The sequence below is a fragment of the Eptatretus burgeri genome, chromosome 6 (genome assembly GCF_056783735.1).
Source record: "Eptatretus burgeri isolate ZD-2024b chromosome 6, Ebu_testis_v1, whole genome shotgun sequence".
Classification (NCBI taxonomy): Eukaryota; Metazoa; Chordata; class Myxini; order Myxiniformes; family Myxinidae; genus Eptatretus; species Eptatretus burgeri.
The window spans coordinates 70,839,151-70,858,106 of record NC_140966.1 but is presented as its reverse complement, the minus strand read 5'-3'; the positions used below and the strand labels follow the sequence as shown (position 1 = coordinate 70,858,106).

Sequence of the window (18,956 nt, the reverse complement as noted above, 5' to 3'; positions counted from 1 at the left end):
TCAGGATTTTCAGGAACAGAAATATTCCCATTGCCTAGAAGTCAGGATTTCAATGAAATTTACAAAAATTCATTTATTCATTTATTTCATCATGAATGCTTCAAAATTATAGAAATTACAGAAAAACTCCACTAGAATGTAATTAAAAATGCTTTAGGCATTTGGCTTTGCGTTTGTGCTGCTCTGTGTCAGTTTCACGATGCAGGAACCAGCAGAAATCGCCCATCATGTTCGGGTTGTGCCGCCCTTGGTAACGCGTCTCCATGAGTGAAATCTCTTGGTGGAATCACTCGCCGTGCTCGTCCGAGACTGCTCCCAAGTTGTCAGGGAAGAAGTTCAGGTGCTGGTGTAGGAAATGGATTTTCAGGGACATCCTGGAGCCAAGTTTCCTGAAGGACTCCAGCAGCTGCTGCACTATTTCTTCATAGTTGCCCGCGCGCTCGTTCCCCAAGAAGTTGTCCATCACAGCTTTGAAGCTCCTCCACGCTGCCAGCTCTTTGGGGTTTAGAGTTGTCGGAAAAGTTTCGTCCTTCATAATCTGTCGGATTTGCGGTCCAACAAAGACACCAGCCTTGATGTTGGCCTCCGACAAGGTGTTGCCAAACTTTTCCTTGAGGTATAAAAACCCACGCCCATTCAGATCCATTGCCCATACAAAACTTTTCATCAAGCCGAGCTTTATGTGGAGTGGTGGAAGGAAAACCTTGGCTGGGTCGACAAGGGCGACATGCTTCACGTTGTATCGACCAGGTACATGCTCTTTTCGCTCTTCCCAATCTTTCTTCGTCCAGTGATTCTTGTCGTCTCTGCTATCCCAGAGACAAAGGAAGCACATGTATTTCGTGTAGCCTGACTGCAGCCCTAACAACAGCGCCACCACTTTCAAGTCTCCGCAGATGTGCCAGTTGAAGTCATTGTACTTGATGGAATCAAGCAGCTGCCGCATAGTCTCATAGGTCTCTGTCATGCCGAACGCGTGAGCCAGTGGGACTGATGGTTTCTCGTTGCCATTGTGGAGCAAAACAGCCTTCAAGCTGTTCTTCCCCGAGTCGATGAAGAGGCGCCAGTCTGCAGGATCGTGATCACACCCAAGTTCTTTCAACAGACCGTTGATGTCACTGCAGAATGTCATCGTGTCTTCCATCTCAAAGAACTCAGCCATGTCTCTGTGACGTGCTCTGAACAAGGATATCTTGGTGTTAGGTTCAAGTAGATTCCACTGCTGCAGCCTTGATCCAAGCAGCTCTGCCTTCGCCTTTGACAGCGAGAGATCTCTTACAAGATCATTTAAGTCTCCCTGGTTCAGAAGGTGTGATTCTTGAGTGTCGGGTTCAAAAGGTTCATCATCACCATCCTCTTCACCACTGCTTACAGCTATGTTCTGATCAGCTGGAGGTGTTGGAATGGGGTTCTCGTCATCATGAGGCACAGGTTTACGAGCAGAGATGCAGTGCAGCGTACTTGATGTGACCTTTATTCTTCTTGTTGAAGCCGGCGATGCTTGTGCAGCAGAAATAACAATCATCATGATGATTCTGCGGCTCACGCCATATCATGGGCACCGCAAATGGCATGCTCGTGCGCTTGCCCACCAACCACTGAGTCAAGGTTGTGTGACAGCTTGTGCAGCAGATGTGTGGTGCCCAGCTCTGTTCTTGGTCCCCCACCTTACACCCGAAGTAGTGAAAGTAGGCGGCCTTCATTTTCACTGCTGTAGATATACTTCGCTGTTGATCTTTTTTGGTATACCGACCACAGACATAACAGAAGTTGTCAGGATGATTGGTACAGGAACGCCTACTCATCTTTATCTGAAAGAAAGAAATATAACACAAGTTAACAACAATTGTACGAAATAGACATGTTAAAGACATGTAAATTTCATTGAAATCCTGACTTCTAGGATACCCAATAAGGAAGCTAGACATAACAATACCCCCCCCCCCCACACATACATACACTACACATATATATATATATATATATATATATATATATATATACATACATAGATACATACATATACATATTTGCATAGACATACACATATATTATGTACATGTAAGTACTTGCAAAAGCTATTTTATTTGAGGTTATAACCTTAACTTATAAGCAATTGACTGAGTTCCCAACTGCCCAGATCATCAGCTGGGGACCGTTTTTCATCGAGGTTCCGATCCTTTTAGCGCAAAACCTCTCCAAACGGTGGATCCACAGCCCCGATCGCAGGTCCACATCAGGAGATTACCCAACATCAATAGACCCACAACCTCAAAGTTGTGTCCACACAATCAGTCAACACAGCAAAGCAATATCCTTATTAAAACTCATTTAATTATTACTTTTATTTAAAGTGTTACCATATGTTAATAACTTTAACCATACACCACTTTTTTGATAAGATATGAAGCGATAAACCCTTACCTTGTAGATACGTCCATTACACTGCATTTCCATCTAACCAGAGACTCAAACTCTTATTCAAATATTCAAACAGTCATTAATAAACGATTTTAACATGCTGCACTGCGTATCCCAGCAACTACCAATAACTTATTTTGATGCTTATTTATAATGTCTTTTATAAACACTATTTATTAATTTAACTTCTTTATCTAAATACCTCCATTATTTAACATCATCTATAATAGTGGGGCAACTTAACATAACAATTGTGCATTTTTTAAGGAAAGCACCAAATTTAGCACACGAGTAGCCTATCATATTATGAACAGATTTGGATATTGGGCCGTCTCAAAATTTTTGATGGCAGTGGAAAATGGCTGTCACAGCCATCAGCGGCTGAATTTGAGATGGCCCAATATCCAAATCTGTTCAGAATGTTAGGCGACTCATGTGCCAAATTTGGTGCTTTCCTCAAAAAATGTACAATTGTTATGCTATATTTAGCTAAGTTGCCCCACTATAAGTAAAAATATATATTTTAAATTGGCATTGAAAGGTAGGTTCTCGTAACCTATGGTAAGCCTGCTAGTACGTTGGATAACAGTGAACCGTGGATCCAGAAAAATACCGCGATCAAACGGTTTGGATGAGACGAGAATATCAAAGTTCCTTTCTGCGGAATGTTTATTGATTTAACGGCACAAATAGCGAGAGTTTCGCTCTGCAAGTAAAGACAAAATGGCGAAAGTCCACTCACACCAACCAACAAGAAACCGGAAGTTCTCTCTATATCCGGTGGAAAAATGCCAAGAAAGTAAGAATTACAGGCTTGCACTGCACACTAACATGGTATTCATAGATTGCATGAAACATTCATGGGCACAACAGTACCAAACGTTCATACACATGGTGAAACAGCAAAGACTTTCTAACAGCCACCCCCAAATTTGTGGAATAAATTAGTAGAAAAAGAAAGTCTCCCAATCCACTCACCCTTCATTCATTGTCCTCAAGCTTTGGCAGCCAGATCAGTTTAGCCAGAGGTCGAATATAGCTCTTGCCACGAACTTGAATCCTGGCAGTTTGAGCACAGCCATCTGGCCGCGGAAAAGTGTCCATGACCTTACCAACTGGCCACTTGGCACGAGGAAACTGGGAATCGACGATTAGCGCCACATCATCAGTAGTCAACTCCTTGCTCTCCTTCTGCCACTTCTGCCAAAGCTGGAGACTTGGGAGGTAATACTTGATGAAGTTCGACCAAAAGTGATCGGCAAGGATCTGACTGTGACGCCAGCGACGGCGTCCAAGAAGAGGCTCCGGATCAGGATACACCACTTGAGGTAGTGATGCATCACGACATCCCATCAATCATACAGCGGGTGTAACAGGATCAATATGAGCAACGTCTAAAGACACATAACCCAAAGGTTTGGAGTTAAGGATGCCCTCAACTTCAATGAGGACTGTACGCAGCACAGGCTCCGTCACAGTACAGGTTCCACGTATGACCCGTAGGCTGCTCTTCACTGACCTGATCTCTTGCTCCCATACTCCACCAAAATGTGGTGCATTGGGCAGGTTGAAGTGAAAGCTCACTTGCTGCTTGGCGAGATGCTGAGTGAGAACAGGATCGAGGGTAGGAAAGTTTGGCGAAGCTCAGCATCTCCTCCTCGGAAATTGGTTCCTCTGTCCGAGAAGATCTCGTGATGTTTCCCCCTGCGAGTGATGAAGCGACGAACGGACATTAGAGAGGAATCAGCATCGAGATCCTCCAGGAGGTCCAAATGTATACCGCGGGTGGTGAGGCACTTGAAGATTATACCCCAGCACTTCTCTGTCCTTCTTCCAATTTTTATGGTAAAAGGACCAAAGCAATCCACTCCAGTAGAGTAGAAGGCAGGCTTGTACAGTCGTAATCATACAGGTGGTAGATCAGGCATTCTTGGCACCTCTGGGTTGGCGCGCCATTTCCGGCACTCTTGACATTGATGTTGGTGTCGACGAATAGCCTCTCGACCACGTAAAACCCAGTACTTGCGGCGTACTTCAGCGAGAATTCGCTCCGGACCACAGTGAAGCAGTTGGTCATCATATTCTCGAATGAGGAGTTTGGTTACTGGGTGATGAGGATCCAAAACAATTGGATGCACAGCATCTTGTTCAAGGATATCTGCCTGATGAAGTCTTCCTCCTACTCTGATGAGACCAAGAGTGAGGTCATATTCAGGTGAGAGAGATGCCAGTCCGCTTCTGAGGGGTATATCCTTACCTGTTGCAAGTATTTGGACTTCGTCCGGAAAACTATCATGCTGTGAGCGTTGAAGTAGAAGATTCTCTATCTCCCCGGCCCGGTGAGCACTTAAGGTAGGACAGTCTTTATTTGAGGCCACCCCATTGAGACACTGATGTGCCGCCATGACCAGGTCGTTCCAAGGCTCAAACTGTGAAGGGTCGGGTAAGTTCTGTACATCCGCCGAAACTGTCCCACAGAAGGTTGATTTCCGAAGTTCAGTCACATTTTTCATAAGATCTGTTGATGATTGCATGACAGCCGTAAACAGGCAATGTTGCTGAATTATGCTTTGCTGCAGTATGCTGGCTGGTCCTTGTAGTGACCAGCCCAGGTTGGTACAAACAGCTACTGGAACACCCTTTGAGCCGAACCGCACAGGTTTCCTTGGTAAGATGAGGTGAGAGTAATCTGACCCGATTAATATTGTTGGTTGAACCTTATCAATCAGAGGGAGTGGAAGCCCAGCCAGGTGGAGATACCGTTTCTGAAGAGCGGCCATTTCTGTCAGGTCAGGTTCGATCTGTGACCTGCTACAAGTACCATGTAAACCTGTACTTACCTGTTCCATGGTCGGGTTGTCGGCGACTAAACCGTCTCCCCCACCAGGTTTTCTGGTGAGGAGGGTGTTTGGATATGGACACCCAGCAGGATTAAAAACAAAACCTGTCAAAGGGCGGAGGAGCTCCTTGTGAGCCAACAGCCATCCATATCTAGTGCCCAACTGTGTCTGCGGACGTCCTCCTGCAGTTGGGTCACTTCTTATTAGGAGGTTGGTGGCAGGATTTGCACTCCGGCCACCGTAAAACCCTTCATTCCGCAAAACGCAAAAACGAAAAAAAATCTGAAAACCCACTCCGTGGGAGTACCTCCTGTGCAGCTTCCCTTCGCAGGGCAGCTCACCGGATGACGGGATTGGGGCAAAGCCTTCGGGACCCCCAATCTTTGATAGGAGGGAAACCACGGGGTAACATCCCTGGGTCAGATTGCGGGAGAGTGTGTCGGAGTGGTGCTGAGGTGTCGTCCACCAGACGGCGGTCTCCTTGGGTTAACCTGAGGCGGTCCCTTCGGGTGGGTGCCTGGAATGTCCTATCCCTAAGAGAGGATGATCACCTGTCTCTGTTATCATCTGAGCTCAAGCGTTTGGAAATCGGGATTGCAGCTCTCTCTGAGGTTCGGAGACCGGATTGCGGCGAGATAATGGTGGGTGGTTACACCTACTATTGGTCTGGTCGCTCTGATGGTTACCATACCCAAGGAGTTGCTGTAGCTGTGTCCAATAAGCTGACCCCAATGATAATTGAGGTAACACCGGTCAACGAGCGTATTATGAGATTAAGGATTCGTCACTCCTTAGGTGTCATTTCCCTGGTCTCTGTTAATGCTCCGACTGAGGCGAGTGATCTCACCGTGAAGGATGCATTCTACGCCACACTCGAGTCTGTGGTTGATCAGTGCCCCAGACGAGATACACTTCTAGTCTTGGGGGATTTCAATGCATCGACTGGAACTGATAGGGACGGTTATGAGGTGTGTGTTGGTCCCCATGGGTCAGGAACTATGAATCAGAATAGCACTAAGTTCCTTGACTTTGCAAGAAGTCATGGACTTAGGGTGGCTGGTTCATGGTTTCAGCGCCCGCAAGCTCATCGCTGGACTTGGTATTCCAATGCTGGCGGTGTGGCAAAGGAGATTGACCATGTCCTCATTGACGGTCGTTGGAGGATGATCCAGAACTGCAGGGTCTACCGGAGTGCTCAGTTCCTCAATACTGACCACAGGCTTGTTGTAGCAACTCTAAAGCTGCACCTTAAATCCTGGAGAATGGTACCATCCCAGCCGAGGCTGGATGTTGCCAAGCTCAGGGATGAGAGAGTAGCTGAGGAGTTTGCGAACAGGCTGAGTGGACACTTGGGGGGTCTGGGTGCTTTGGGGGGTCCTGAAGAGTTGTGGAGCGCCTTCAAGACCACCGTCCTTGATGTTGCAGGTGGATGCCTTGGAGCTCACCGCAGGGCAAAGAAGAATTTTGTCTCTCAAGGGACACTGGATACCATTGACCAGAGTCGCAGGGCCAGGCTGAATGGCAGAGCTGAGCTGTTCAGGGAGCTGAGGCGTAAAACTGTACATGCACTGAGGGTGGACAAGGAGGCCTATGTGCGAGGAATCTGTGAGGGGGTAGAGCATCACCTGTGGACAGGTGATTCTCGTCCCGCTTACAGGGGAATTCGCGCATTACGTTCATCCAAGCCCATCCCTCGGAGCACTACAGTTCGAGCAGAGAGTGATAGGCTCTTGACAGAGGAGTCTGAAGTGAAGGCCCGCTGGGCCGGTTACTTTGAGCGGTTGTACCAGGCTGATCCCCCAACTGTCGAGTTGGACGTCAAGGGTGTTACAATCCCTGTTGCTGACCCTCGAATCAACTGTGGTCCACCTACGCTTGTGGAAACACGGGCTGCGGTGAACCAGTTGAAACGGGGCAAAGCTCCAGGGATCTGTGGCATCCATGCCGAACTTCTCAAGGCTGGTGGAAATGCTGCACTCGTGTCGTCGCATGCAGTTTTGTGCTCTGCCTGGAACACAAGCATCATCCCAACTGACTGGAAGAGGGGCCTTGTTGTCCCTCTCTGGAAAGGGAAGGGTGATCGCCAAGACTGCAACAACTACCGAGGGGTGACGCTGCTCTCAGTGCCGGGCAAGGTCTTTGCTCGGATAATTCTCGATAGGGTTCGCCACCATCTGCTTGAGCACCAGCGTCCAGAGCAGTCAGGCTTTACACCAAAGAGGTCAACGATTGACCGTATCCTTGCACTTCGTGTCCTCACTGAACGCAGACGAGAGTTTAGGCAGGGGCTGCTTGCAGCCTATGTTGATCTCTGTAAAGCGCTCGATTCAGTGAATCGGGATGTCCTCTGGAGGATTCTTTGTCTTCGTGGGGTGCTACCAAAACTGATCGATCTGATGTCTGAACTCTACTCTGGTACTGAGAGTGCTGTGAAGTGTGGTGGTACCATCGCTGACTTATTTCCAGTTGTTACTGGAGTTCGTCAGGGATGTGTACTTGCCCCCACACTTTTCAGCACTTGTATGGACTGGATTCTAGGGAGGATGTCGGAGAGATCAAGTTGCGGTGCGTCATTTGGGAATGTCAAGATCTCAGACCTTGACTTTGCAGATGATGCAGTCATCTTTGCGGAGACTTTAGATATCCTCTTGGGGGCCCTCGAGGTGCTGAATGAGGAGTCGGAGCCGTTGGGATTACGGGTTTCTTGGGTCAAAACTAAGATCCAGGCTTTCGGTGACATCTTGGATGCTGCTGTCCTGTCTGTGTCTGTTTGTGGTGAGGATGTTGAGGTCGTGGAGAGATTCACTTACCTTGGCAGTGATATTCATGTCTCTGCTGGCTGCGAGTCAGAGGTCAATAGACATCTGGGTCGGGCCTGGGTAGTCATGGATTCACTGGATCATGGGGTGTGGCGCTGCCGGTACCTGTGCGGGAGGACGAAAGTCCGAGTCTTCAGGTCCTTGGTACTTCCAGTCTTGCTCTATGGGTGCGAGACTTGGACTCTGACCAAGGATCTGAGACGGAGACTTAATTCCTTTGGTACCAGGTCTCTTCGGAGAATCCTTGGCTATCGCTGGTCGGATTTTGTGTCCAACGAGCGGTTGCTGAGAGAAACTCGGATGAGATTTGTTACCTGCATAGTCCGTGAGCGTCAGTTGCGGCTGTATGGACATGTGGCTCGTTTTCCTGACTCTGATCCTGCTCACCAGATTCTCTCAGCGAGGGAGTCTCATGAGTGGAGGAGGCCAGTGGGTCGACCACGTGCCTCATGGTTGCAACAGGTTGACCATCATCTCAAGGAGATGGGGATGGGCCTGGCATCTGCCTGGGGGATGGCCAGACGGAGGCCCCTGGAGTACCGGCGGAAAGTGGACGCAGCAACGTGTTGTTCTGGCACATGCTCCCATACCTGACCTGACATTGGGTAAGAATACTCAGATAAACACAGCATTGTGGCAGTGAATGCTCCATCTATCGCGTATCTTTGTTCTGGGTTCTTGACCGATGATATTTGAAGCTTGACAGAAGCACCAGGACACTGCACCATATCTTCACATACTGTCCTGAGCAGTAATGTTTCAGGTTTACCCACGAGGTTCAGCTGCTCCATTGCTGAATTCAAGAGCATGGTCCTTTCTGAACCATCATCTAGGATGGCATAAGTCTCCATGGATCCTTGTGGGCCATAAAGAAGCACCTTCACGACCTTTAACATGACATCATGTGGACGGGAAGGCTTGTCGAGGTACACCGCAGATGGTGATGAGCCTGTCATAAGGACAGTGCTGGTGAATCTCTGCGCAGTGTCATGTAGGATGGTTAGATGTAACTTTTTGCAGGTAATGCACGGCTTCTTGAGTGTACATCGATCAGCCGTATGTGTTTGACCGCACCTCCAACAGCGGTCATGTTCCCTTATCCACTTGATGATATGGTCTGTGGAAAGCTTTCTGAATTCTGTACATGAACCAAGGTAGTGGTCACTTACGTTACTGTGAGGACAGTAGGGCTTGGGTTGTTGCTTCGGTTTTGTTGTTGAAGAAACATTACCCGACGGCTGTGTCTTTGTGCCAGACATCGGTGACTTGGAGTTGTAAAACACAGATGCATGCGATTCTTTCTCCTTGAAAGATGAAGAACGCTGTTCCTTTCTCTCTGATCTCTGGCCCTCACATTTGTAGAGGACAGCAGCTTGGTTCGCGATACGTTTAGCTCGAGACTTTGCCTGCGGCCAATCCGCTAGATGGTGCAATGTGTAGGTCTGATTAGAATCTGCATTTAAGAGGCCTTTGTTAATGCAGTGCTCAACTAATCCATCACGATAAGTTGGCGGCAGTTTGCTTATCAGCCTGTCTACATGTGAGCCACATCGTAGTTCGAATCCATGTTCACCCTCAAGTGATTGCAACATACCCACGAGGGAGTGCACTGCCAGAGCAAAGTCCTCAAAGGCTTCTGCATCTCGAGTCTTCACTGGTGTCATGTTCAAGATGGCACCAATTTCGCTCTGTACGAGTTGCCTCGGCTGTCCATACTTGTTCTGCAAGGCTCGTAAGGCCGCCGTGAATGGCTTCGGATCATGCATGTATGCCTTAGCAAGCTTGTACGCACTCGGTAGCTTAAGGTGGTTTAAGAGTACTTGATATTTGTATTCCTTTGATAAGTATGTGTGATTACTCATCAAGCTTTCCAATGCCAGCTTGAGAAGGGCAAAGTCACTTTCCCTGCCACTCTGGAAATAAGGAATACTCGGTTTTGGTACACCATAGGATGAAGCTATCAGCAGGTCCATGAGGTTGGGTGTTGCAGGCATCTCAGATGGGTCAGGCGGATGCCCATGTGCTGTCACCAAAGATGGTAGGTATGGTGCCTGATGACATGGCAACATATTATTTAGGATGGAAATTCGAAGCTTGGAATGGAGCAGTGTTAGTGGATGAATATGCCGGGGCATGTCCACCTACTGAGTGCCCGGTCGCCACCCCATGAGGAGGCAGGTTTGATGATACACCATCAAGACATGTAGTTGGCTGCATTTACTTTACATTCACATTGAGTGATGTATTGTCATCCATCCTTAATTGAGGAGTGGGTTGTCGGTCCTCGGTGATGGCTATTGCCGGCTCTGACCTCAGTAGCGGCAGCTGCGCTGACAACTGTTTGTTTGGGTGAACCGATGGAGTAAATGACGATTCACCATTGTTCGGAATCGCTTGTTTTTTTTTTTTTTTTTTTTTTTTTTTTTTTTTTGTATACCTTGGTCGAGGCTCGTATGAGAGCTAACACACAACTCACAGCAAGGAGGCATGAGACAAGAGGGGCGGGAGTGGAAGGGACAAAACATTGGGGAACAGACACAGGTGAACTGTGGAAGGGAGAGGGATGGGGATGGGACGGGGAACATGGCGAGGGGAAGATGGACATTAAAGGGACTTTCAGGAAGGAAAGCAGGAGAATTGAAGGAAGTGGGCTTGGGTGGATTATCGGGGGTAGAAAAGATCGAGGATTTGGATGGGGGAAGATAAGAGGTGGTGGTGAACAGCTGTTTTGAAAGCCTGAAGGGAAGAATGGGAAAGAATAGAGTGAGGAAGTTTATTCCAAAGGCGGGAAAAAAGAGGAATGAAAGAGTGAAGATGAGCAGTGATTCGTGATTTTGGTAGTTTTACCAGAAGGGGGTTGTTGGCGGACCTTGAGCGCCCTGTGGAAATGTGGTTGGGACAAATCGCAGAGAGAGCAGGGGGGGCAAGGCTGGAGAGGAGTCGGTAGAAGACAGAAAGACCACCGACCAACCTGCGGTGATTGAGTGAGAGGCCCAAAGACTCAGCTTCATTGCGGGAGATGCCAATAATCTTAAAAGCCCTGGTTTCGACAGCGTGAAGTCGAGAAAGGTGGGAGGCAGGAGCACCAGCCCAGAGGGGAGAGCAGTACTCCATCAGGCTACGGACAAAAGCTTTGTAAGTGGTCAGGAGCTCAAGAGGGCCGAGGAAGGACTTTGCACGACGGAGGATTCCCAGTCGGCGACTGGCTTTTGAGGCAAGGTTGGAAATGTGACTTTCCCAGGAAAGGTCATGGCAGAAAGGTCATTGTTGGGTGGTGTTGGCCGGACGTCTGACTGGTGAGGTGAGGGAGTCATCTCCTGCATCCAAGAATGACACTATCAGTCGTGCTTCCGCAAGTTCCTGTCCTGCCTGCCTTAGACGTCTATGTCTTGCTTGATGAACAGTTAGGGATTCGCGCTCCCTCAGAGCTCGACGCTCCACATTCTGAGCTTGGTGGGCTTCGTCCTGCAGTTGTTGCACACGTCTCTCAACCATTTCATCCTCCTCCAATCGACATCTTCATTCCTCCAGCTCAGTCTGCTTTCGTTTTTCCTTTACAATAGCCGATGGATGCCACTGAGCTGGGATGTAATAAATGCACCACTGCAGCCAGAACTATGGTTGCGTGTACTACATTGTGAGGCAGTCTTTGGCTGATGGCTTCCTAACGAATGTCGTCTGTGGGAAGAACCTGTTCCACTCTCTTGATTAAGGGAAGGACCACTCATGTTCGAAGGTACGTAGTTAAGAACATAGTCTTTCAAACGTTCAGGCATACGTCGATTCCTTTCAGCTCGGGGAGACGCCGGTAATTCATTGCCAATGCTGATGATGGCCGGGTCCGGTAATTTGGACACAGCTGGGATGGGGCTGACAGCGGCCGTGGAAACGGAGACAAATGGGTTCGTGACACTCGTGGTTAAAGGACTAACCGGAATAATGTCGCTGGTATTGTCGGCTGTTTGAGTACTGTCGGCAGTCAGGATGTTGGCGATTTTCTCGTCCATGGTTTCCTTGTCCAGCTCTTCAGTTATCCGGCTCGAAGGACCATGAAGGTTAGGTTCTGGTAACCTACGGTAAGGCTGCGAGTACGTAGGATAACAGTGAGCCGTGGATCCAGGAAAATACCGCGATCAAACGGTTTGGATGAGACGAGACACCGAAGTTCCTGTCTGCGCAATGTTTATTGATTTAACGGCACAAATAGCGAAAGTTTCGCTCTGCAAGTAAAGACAAAATGGCGAAAGTCCACTCACACCAACCAACAAGAAACCGGAAGTTCTCTCTATATCCAGTGGGAAAATGCCAAGAAAGTAAGAATTACAGGCTTGCACTACACACTAACATGGTATTCATAGATCGCATGAAACATTCATGGGCACAACAGTACCAAACGTTCATACATATGGTGAAACAGCAAAGAATTTCTAACAGATATGTTAATTATTAATATTAATTAAAGAATTCACCTCACTAAAATAATTAATTCAATCTTATTATATCAAATGCAATGCAATAAGAACTTGTTCAAACGAAAACCAACCAAACTTAAATAAAAGGTGATGATGGAGTCTTAAGACATTCTCACAAGACCTGATCAAACAATTAGCCAACTATCCCCTGCTTAACATGATGGAAAAAACCTTCTCAGCACGTTCCACAAAATCATCCTTTGCTGAACAAATTCTTGCAAATCAAAGTTGCTCAGATGAAAAAATATTGTAACCAATTTTAATTGGAATGTTGCTACCAAGAAAGGTGTACAAGAATACCGGGAAACTGAAATCATCAACTTTATGAGATAAATTTGTACTAAAACCATTCTGTCCAACTCTCACCAACACATCCAGATATACAGCAACTGTACAATCGTTACCACCCCTCTTTGTAATCAGGCTATCTGGATAAATCTTGTAAAGCTGCCTATCAAAAAAATTACAGTTAACCACACAAATATCATCTATATAACGACATGTATGAGATACTTTTTTTTTTTAGCTAATCCTTATTTTTAATCCTTCAACAGTTTCTGCATAAATGACAATTCACAGAAAATAAGAAAAATGTCCACTCGTAGGGGGCTGCAATACCCAACCATGGTAATACCCTTAACCTGTTGAAACATTTTCACATAAAAAAACACAAAAGTATTCAATAAAATGAAATGAACAGCATTCTTAAACTTCTGCTTATCAAAACAATGAAAACTTGAGTATTTATTTTTGGAAAAGAATGATCTATCAAACCTGATGCATAAAAACGTATTAAAAGAGTTAAAAACCTTGTCAATTACTTTGAAGAGTAAGTCCCTCAATAGTACGCTGTGGAAACCAAGGCATTTAGGATCATTGGTATCTCCCACGATGAGGCTTAGTTTTTGGGTCTCTCACTCTCTCACCACCGGTAGGTCGGTGGTCTTTCTGCCTTCTACCATCTCCTCTTTGGCCTCGCCGCCCCCTGCCTCCCCCCGCCCCACCCCACACCCGTCCTGTCTGCAATCTGTCCCCCCATATTTCCGCAGAGCGCTCAAGGTCCGCCAGCAACCCCCTTCTGGTAAAAAGACCAAAATCAAGAATCACTGCTCACCTTCACTCTTTCATTCCTCTTTATCCCGATTTTAGAATAAACTCCCACTCTCTCTTCAATCCCACTCTTCCCTCCTAGTCTTCAAAACAGCTGTTCACCACCACCTCTTATCTTCCTCCATCCAAAACCACAATGTTTTCTACCCCCATTAATCCACCCCAAACCCATCTCCTTCAAATTCCCTCCTTGTTGTGCATGTGTGTATCATTGTGTACCAAGCTCCTTGTGCGTATCATTGTTCTGTATTTCCTTCCATGTCCTGTGTGTATCCTTGTTCTAGTATCCTTGTGTACAAGAAGAGTATCCATCCATCCATCCATCCATCGTGCCATACTCTGTGCAGAGCGTTGGTGCTGCCGAGGCAGACTTCTTGGCTATTGGGAACAATCCTGGACAGGTCGCCACTCCGACACAGTATAAAGAAGAATATAAAGATTATAAACGTATTTGTACACAAACACAGGACCCAGGACTCAACATCACAATTAATGGCTTTACAACTCTTTGTAATGCAAATGAAGGAGGAAGAAGCATTGGTAAATGAATGACAAAGGCAAGACACTGACACAAAATTAAAAAAAACAAAGAGAGAACAGGGCTTGAGAATCGAGGCAAGGTCAATCCACAGCCCAACATAAACACGTGTCGCATCGTCGATCACCCTTGCAGTTAAGGCATGAAGACGTCGATGTACTTGAGAGAAAACTGTTTATTGCCCACCAATACGTGTACACGGAGAGCAACAAACACCAGGAACACCAACTTGGTAATTGAGGATGCCCGGAGAGTGCTTCTGCCAGGGCAGTTGTCACTCCCTTTTAGCACGGTTTTATCTTTGACAAATGCTATTTTCACAATTGTCCTCCCCTTTCCCAGGACCAGCTGAGAGCAGCTGGCTTATATCTTCCAACAACTGTGAATCAAGCAAGATAACTCAAAGTAAAGTAACTCCCTAATGCTGCTCATAGCATTCTTGTGGATTACTGACCACATCCTTATCTCTACACACAGTGCTCTAAATTCCTTTTGTGAACAGCAAGCAGGAGTATATTTTTGGCAACTGTAGGAGAGTGAGTAAAAGTCTTGGGAACAAACAAAGCTAATAAGAAGAAGGTACAAATCCCAACACACATATGTATTTACAAATACACTTTTCTACCTGCCGAATCTCCAGAATCACCTGAACCCAGATATCTCAAATAATTGAACCAATTATTTTTATATACTGATCAACTATCCTTACTCTCACTGCTTTTCTGAGAAAACAAGAACACATGACAACCTCACACAAACTGTCGATGTCAGTAAGAAAATTTTGAATTGCAACGGTAAAATATTTTTACCCATCTATATTGTGCCATCCAGTTACTAATCGAAACTCTCCCAACACTGTCTGGTTTACGATCTCTTTCAGTTGATGCACTACATGCGAAATGTGCATTTTGCAAACAACATGGGGAATGAAATTAGTTTTGATGAGAATGGAGATCCTCCAGGAATATTTGAACTGTTGAACTGGCAATTTGTTGCAGAAAATGAGCTGCAACTGAAGGTTGTTGGTTGGTATGATTCAAATGAACCAGCCGGACAAGAACTTCAGTTTGAAGATCAAGTAATAATTTGGAAAGGAGGAACACGCAACGTAAGTTAAAGCTACGAGTAAAATACAAAGGAAAAATCGATATTTATACTCTTGGTGCATGATGTATGCAAGTTTGTCTTACAAGATGGTGCAAAGGTACCAAATTTATGTTCGAGATGTCTAGCGTGGGTTGGATTCGCAAACCAACTACAACCTGTCAGATTGGTGCTTCACAGCTGGTAAGGTGTTGCATCACAAAGTTTGCCATCACTCGGATGGATGCAAAGTTGGGAACCATCAGCGAGCATTTGTTGATGCAGGTTAATGACAATGCAATGTCCATTGCAAAGAGTCGCTGAGTTAACACGTGCACTCCGCATATATTGGAAAACCATTCCCTGACTATCGATTGGAAGGTAGAGGTGGCACCCAGTATAATCTTTTCCTTGACAATGCTTTGGCAGCACTGAACCTGTACCAGAGCATAGTACCAGAGACAAGCACATATTTCATACTGTTATGGTTGCTGGATTCAGATCAGTGTCCTGATCCCAATACTGAAAAGCCAAAGTTAAGATGGACCATCGGGTGGACTCGAGGTGAAATCCTCCACCCACGTGATCAGTAATTTAGCGATGGCCTTCAAAAGAGACCATACACCATCCACTATTAAAGCCGAATAGATCTTTACTTTGGTTTTCAGCATTCAGAAAGCTCCAAAGAGGATCTGTTACTCTAATAGGTTCCCTATTTCTCAGGATATGGTGGGCCAAGTGAAGCCCAAGGAACCATATCACCATTTGAAAACACACTCTCGGGTTGATGGTGCCAATTTCCACTGACCATGCTTTTCAACCACGCAGAGGTTAAAATACACCAAATGTCGAACTGTGCACCGAGCCAAACACAGAGGTGATGCAACAGGTGTTCATTTAACGAGGCCAGGGAAGATTGGGCGAGATAGAGCACATATTTACATTCAGCATTTCACAATTTAAAACAATAATAATTTCCCGCTCCCACGATAACTCGTTATTCTTAATGAGTTATCAGCTTAACCGTTATCTTAACCATTCACACAACAATTAATAAGACAGACTGGGGAGCTTGGCAAAGATTCCAGTGGCGGTTCGGTTCCACGGTAAGTGTCCCCTTGCCTTTGTATCAAGAAGACAAGAGGGCGTAGCTCTGCCATTTGAAAAAAAACATGGCAGAGCATGATTTGGCTCTCCAGCAGCAGGTGAAAAGCACAGTTTTCTCTGCACCCTGCACTAATTCCAAGGAGCAACTCCAAAATTCCATCTTCCTACACCCCTGCCTTTCCAATCAACCTTCTCTCAATGGCTACTTCAGGCATTGAAGCTCAGCACAATCAGGCGTTTATGGATTTTCTCCGCTCAATGCCACGTGCTGTGCCGCAATTAACATTTCCATTATGGGGATGGTATGATCATTTGGAAACACCAGAGGGTGAGAAAACTATCTACAGAATATCAAGAGTGAGGCAGAAGTAAAAACAAGACTTGGAGGGGTGGGGGGTGGGGGTGTGCTGTAAAATATGATGCTAAACAGATACTACATGAAGAAGAGGAAGTTAGGAGCGGTGATTTAAATGCTGTGCAGTTAACCGCATCGATGGCACCTTGTACCTCAAGGTTTCTGTGTATGTTTTAAAAAAAAACATTTAAAGGACAGATAACAGAGGGAAAGATTTAAAGGCTTAACAAGGGACAATCAGGTCATAGACACGTTACAGAATGGAGGGCTCACAATTGAAACTGTCTCGACATTCTTTGACACGTGATCCTTGTGCACAAACACGGTACGCCATAGGCTTATGCTGAACATTTAATAATGAAACAATGATACTATGTTACTCCCTTTAACCCCTATCACATCCCTGCAACAATACTTCAACATATTGTAATGGGACTGATCTCCTGAAGGGTTAAACTAGATTCTTCCAAAAGCCAGAGGGGGTTTGGGCCCTCCATCTGGAAGGGTGTGGGGAGGGGCAGGTGTGAAGCTGTGAGGGAAAGGATCAGGAGGGAGGCTGAGAGCTGGCAGGATGAGGTTTAAGTTGAAAGGAGACAGGATGAGGGGGCAGCAGAAGATGGGGAGGGGGTGGTACTGACATGGAGGGATTTGACACCATGAATGGACGTGAAGAGGAAATTTTTGTCATGTGAACACAGCCTTTACAAAATTGACACCTCAGGATTCCCAGACTGGATAACCTGTGACAGGCTTCATAGGTGGGGTGGTGGTGATCATGTTTTTGGTTGATGGCATGTAGGAAAAATTGGCTGCAAGTGAAATATGAGGCTGCATGAACTAAGCATTTAGAAGTGAGGAGGTTTTGGGAAATAAGCCTCAATGTCAAAGAGAAAAGGAAGAGATTTTGATGAATAAGAGGAATGAATGAGATGTTCCTGGTGGAGTAATAAGCAGAGTAAGACTCTTTAAAATACATTTTGGAAGCATTTTTTAAAATACATTTTTTTAATGTTGTGAAGAGATTTTAAGGAAGAGAAATGTTTTATTACGTTTCGGGATATTGCAAAGAATGGATAGAAAAATGAGTGGAGTTTCAAAAAAAAAAAATTCCTTTCTGATGTTGTTGTTGTTGTTGGTTGTTGGGTTTTTCCAAAAGTGTATGAATTCTTGTTTTTTCCAGGTGAGGAGAGATATTTTGTTTTAATTTTTGAGGAGGGAGGGAAAAGGATTGAGGTGAGGGGCTAGAAGTAATAATAACTGGAACAAAGAAGCGAAAACGAAGCAGAAAACGGAGGGGAAGCACATTCGACGATCACAGGTAGGCCTGACAACTCCAGAGACAAACTAAACAATTCAACACAGCAGGACACGGTTTGGGAAAGAAAATTAAATGAAAATAAGGAGAGAAAAACAGTGATTAAAAAAAACGATATCATAAAACAGAACGCAAATGGTCGGGGGAACTTAACCGTGAGAAGAACTGGTAAAAAAGGGCTCCGATCAGTCGTCCACATGCGCCGATCCCTGAACCGGAAGTCTTGCCCCTCATTTGCTCTGTTTTCCAGGACATACCCAATCACCTGTGACGCTCCAACTTATTTCACAGCTGCGTCACTATTTCTGCCTGGCCTGGTACAGACCTGCTCTGCTCTCTGTGTTGTTCTCAGAGTGGAAGCTCCATTTGAATTTATACAAATCCTTGCCTGGTTTCTGTGACTGCATCTGTGATTGTTGTCTCCCAGGGGACATTAGTTTCTTGTTTAAGGGTTTATATTTTATTTTCAATATTACTAGTACGGGCCCGTAGGGGCGGGCCCGTAGGTGAGTGCCAGTATGTGCAGCCCTCTCTCGCCCCCCTCTCTATCGCCCCCCTCTCTCACCCCCCCCACTCTCGCCCCCTCTCTCCCCCATAATCTCGCCCTTCCTCTTTCCCCCTCCTCTCTCACCCCCACTCTCATCCCCCACTCTCCCGTCCCCCTCTCTCTCAGATATTGGTCGACAGATAAATGGCCGTAACTTGGGAACTGCTCATCCGATTAATATCAAACCTCGAAAAGGCACATCTGCGGGTCGCCAGCAATATTCCTGGCAAGTTTCTATCAGATCGGACCGTCAATCGTGCAAATAAAATAAAAATAATAAATAAATAAACATTAATTGTGACGTCATTCGTGATGTCATCGCAGCGTGTCTTGTCACATTGGTCGACAG

General features: G+C 46.0%; 1 protein-coding gene across 1 annotated transcript in view; it reads right to left on the bottom strand.

Moving 5' to 3' along the window:
- Positions 1-1,460: 1,460 nt before the first annotated feature.
- Positions 1,461-18,956, bottom strand: part of LOC147025021 (uncharacterized) — a 291,362-nt gene continuing 273,866 nt past the window's right edge. Inside the window, exon 11 of the mRNA XM_085885583.1 lies at positions 1,461-1,811. Within this exon, the coding sequence (XP_085741709.1) occupies positions 1,798-1,811 (14 nt within the window). The 3' untranslated portion in view covers positions 1,461-1,797. The remainder of the gene's footprint in view (positions 1,812-18,956) is intronic.